Here is a 3,830-nt window from a genome sequence, read left to right on the forward strand (position 1 = left end):
CCCGCCCTGGTGATTTGGCCGCCTTCGCCGGCGGCTGGGGCAGTCTCCTGGAAGGAGCAGGCGGCGTGGCGAGAAGGGCGCCTTCTTGTTTTTTCAGTTTTGGCTCTTTTTTCCGTTCTCGCCTGGAAGTGGCTCCGCGAGTTCCTTCAAGGCCGTTTGCCGCGTCCTGGTCCGGCCCTCTCCCCTAGCACCGACCCTCCTCCGCGGCCGGCGCCGGCCCCGCAGTGGCTGGAGGCGCCCCGGGAGCCCGAGCGAGCGCAGGGAGAGGCCGCGCGCAGCTGGCGGCTCGGGGAGGCGGCGGCGGCCCGACACCAGCTCCGCGAGGCCCGGACTCGGACTGGGCGGCCGGCGCGGCGCGGCCGACCTGAGCGAGGGTGGGGGGCGGCGGGCGGCGCGGGGCGGCGGCGAGCGGGGGCCATGCAGGCGCGCTACTCCGTGTCCAGCCCCAACTCCCTGGGAGTGGTGCCCTACCTCGGCGGCGAGCAGAGCTACTACCGCGCGGCGGCGGCGGCGGCCGGGGGCGGCTACACCGCCATGCCGGCCCCCATGAGCGTGTACTCGCACCCAGCGCACGCCGAACAGTATCCGGGTGGCATGGCCCGCGCCTACGGGCCCTACACGCCGCAGCCGCAGCCCAAGGACATGGTGAAGCCGCCCTATAGTTACATCGCGCTCATCACCATGGCCATCCAGAACGCCCCGGACAAGAAGATCACCCTCAATGGCATCTACCAGTTCATCATGGACCGCTTCCCTTTCTACCGGGACAATAAGCAGGGCTGGCAGAACAGCATCCGCCACAACCTCTCACTCAACGAGTGCTTCGTCAAGGTGCCCCGCGACGACAAGAAACCGGGCAAGGGCAGCTACTGGACGCTGGACCCGGACTCGTACAACATGTTCGAGAACGGCAGCTTCCTACGGCGGCGGCGGCGCTTCAAGAAGAAGGACGCCGTGAAGGACAAGGAGGAGAAGGACCGGCTGCACCTCAAGGAGCCGCCGCCGCCGCCCCCCGGCCGCCAGCCTCCGCCCGCGCCGCCGGAGCAGACCGACGGCTCGGTGCCTGGACCGCAGCCGCCGCCTGTGCGCATCCAGGACATCAAAACCGAGAACGGTACGTGCCCCTCGCCGCCCCAGCCCCTGTCCCCGGCTGCCGCCCTGGGCAGCGGCAGCGCCGCCGCGGTGCCCAAAATCGAAAGCCCCGACAGCAGCAGCAGCAGCCTGTCCAGCGGGAGCAGTCCCCCGGGCAGCCTGCCGTCCACGCGGCCTCTGAGCTTGGATGGCGCGGAGCCCGCGCCACAGCCACCGCCCGCGCAGCCCGCGCCGCCGCCGCACCACAGCCAGGGCTTCAGCGTGGACAACATCATGACATCGCTGCGGGGATCGCCGCAGGGCGCGGCCGCAGAGCTCGGCTCGGGCCTCCTGGCGTCGGCGGCCGGGTCCTCGCGCACGGGCATCGCACCCCCGCTGGCGCTGGGCGCCTACTCGCCGGGCCAGAGCTCCCTCTACAGCTCCCCCTGCAGCCAGAGCTCCAGCGCCGGGAGCTCGGGCGGGGGCGGCGGCGGTGGGGGTGGCAGCGCAGGGGGCGCCGGGACCTACCACTGCAACCTGCAGGCCATGAGCCTGTATGCGGCCGGGGAGCGCGGTGGCCACTTGCAGGGCGCGCCTGGGGGCGCCGGCGGATCAGCCGTGGACGACCCCCTGCCCGAATACTCTCTGCCCCCGGTCACTAGCAGCAGCGCCTCCTCCCTGAGTCACGGCAGCGGTCAGGAGGCCGGCCACCACGCCGCAGCCCACCAAGGCCGCCTCACCTCGTGGTACCTGAACCAGGCGGGCGGAGACCTGGGCCACCTGGCCAGCGCGGCGGCGGCGGCAGCGGCGGGCTACCCCAGCCAGCAGCAGAACTTCCACTCGGTGCGGGAGATGTTCGAGTCGCAGCGGATCGGCTTGAACAACTCTCCAGTGAACGGGAACAGTAGCTGTCAGATGGCCTTCCCTTCCAGCCAGTCTCTGTACCGCACATCTGGGGCTTTCGTCTATGACTGTAGCAAGTTTTGACACCCCCATCTCAAAGCCTAACTGAATCGAACCCCAGCACAGGAACAACCAAAAGAACCATCAATGCAAAATCGAAACCAAAAAAAAAAAAAAATCCAATTTAAAAAATCTTGAAAAATATTCACCAAACCAGCGAACAGAATCCCTCCAAAAGTCAACTCACCAGCACACAAAAAACTATTTTCTTAAAAGATTAATTGAGAGCCACCTCCACTTTGCCTTATCTAAATAAACAAAACCATAAACCATTTTACACAGAGACAGCAAAATCATGGTTTATTAAAGGACAGTGTTACTGCAGATAACACGTAAGTTTCTTCTTGCTTTTAAGAGAGCACGCTTTCCTTTTCCTCCTCTCGCCCATGCCCTGGCCCTTTTCCTTCCCTCACCTCTCACCTGTAAGATATTATTTTATCCTATGTTGAAAGGAGGGGAAAAGTCCCCGTATATGAAAATCGCTTTCTTTTTATTCATGGACTTGTTTTTAAATGTAAATTTCAACATAGTAATTTATTTTTAATTTGTAGTTGGATGTCGTGGACCAAACGCCAGAAAGTGTTTCCAAAACCTGACGTTAAATTTCCTGAAACTTACAATGTGCCTTTTTTTTCATTATAAAAAGGGAAACTGTATTAATCTTATTCTATCATTTTTTCTTTCTTTTTGTTGAACATATTCATTGTTTGTTTATTAATAAATTGCCATTCAGTTTGAATGATACCTATATGTCTGGATATTTTAATATAGCCTTAATTATTATAAGAAAAATATTTCAGAGCTTAAAACACTAGGAATTATCTTTCTCCTAAATCTCTGAAAAATGGAGAAACACTATTTCCTATCAAATTTCACATAGAAGTCTCTTTTGGTTTACTTTTCCCCTACAGCATCTGCAAAATGTTCTATATAGTTAGCTTGCTTTGTGGCTACCTAAAACATATTTTTCTAAATAGATCTGAGTTGGCGTATACACAAATACATTTTCTCAGTAATGACAGAACATGATTTGGAAATTGTATGCCCATGAATCAGCAGTCTTTACCACAGTGATACCTGTGTGTCCAGAGAGGTGAATGTGCGTCTGGATAGACACATACGTATTTGGCTTGTGTAGCACATAAAAAATTAGGATGTGTATTATACATCCCTGTGAACCAAATGCAGGATAGATTTTTTCCAATTTTTTCACTCATTTATTAGAGGAAAAATAAACCATTTTTAAATGTATGTATATAAGACATCCACATTTACAATCCTCCATGTGTTATGAAGAAGGATTAGTTTTTTTAAAATGTACTGTGTGTTGGAAAGGGGAATTTAATCTTTGGGAAACTATTTTAGAAGATATGTTTGTAGAGCAATTATTTTTTGAAAAAGTTTTAAAGCAATAACAAGAAAGGAGAGAGGGGCAGAGTATTTTAGTCTAGGGTGTTGTTGTTGTTGTTGTTTTTCCAATCCAATTTTTCTTGCTAATTTACAGTTAAACGTAGGGGGCAATCGGATTGGCCCTCCCCCTTTGTAAATAACCCAGGAAATGTAATAAATTCATTATCTCAGGGTGATCAGCCCTGTCAATCAGACTTTAGGGAGATGGTGATTTGATTACAGACATTCAGGGCCTTTCAGTTTGTTTTCGAGATAATACAGTTTCCTGCTATCTGCCGCTCCTATCTAGAGGCAACACTTAGCAGTAATTGCTGTTGCTTGTTGTCAAAATTTGATCATTGTTAAAGGATTGCTGCAAATAAAAACACTCTAATTTCAGTCAAAAA

The 3,830-nt window shown here is 53.9% G+C and overlaps 1 protein-coding gene across 1 annotated transcript; it reads left to right on the forward strand.

The window, feature by feature from the left end:
• Nucleotides 1-417: 417 nt before the first annotated feature.
• FOXC1 (forkhead box C1) lies at nt 418-3,830 on the forward strand (the record flags this gene model as incomplete). Its single annotated transcript, XM_081087945.1, has 1 exon — nt 418-3,830. One exon carries the CDS (start codon nt 418-420, stop codon nt 2,056-2,058), a length of 1,641 nt encoding a protein of 546 aa, XP_080944071.1. The 3' UTR covers nt 2,059-3,830.

Source organism: Myotis nattereri (genome assembly GCF_964212035.1).
Source record: "Myotis nattereri genome assembly, chromosome: 3".
NCBI lineage: Eukaryota > Metazoa > Chordata > Mammalia > Chiroptera > Vespertilionidae > Myotis > Myotis nattereri.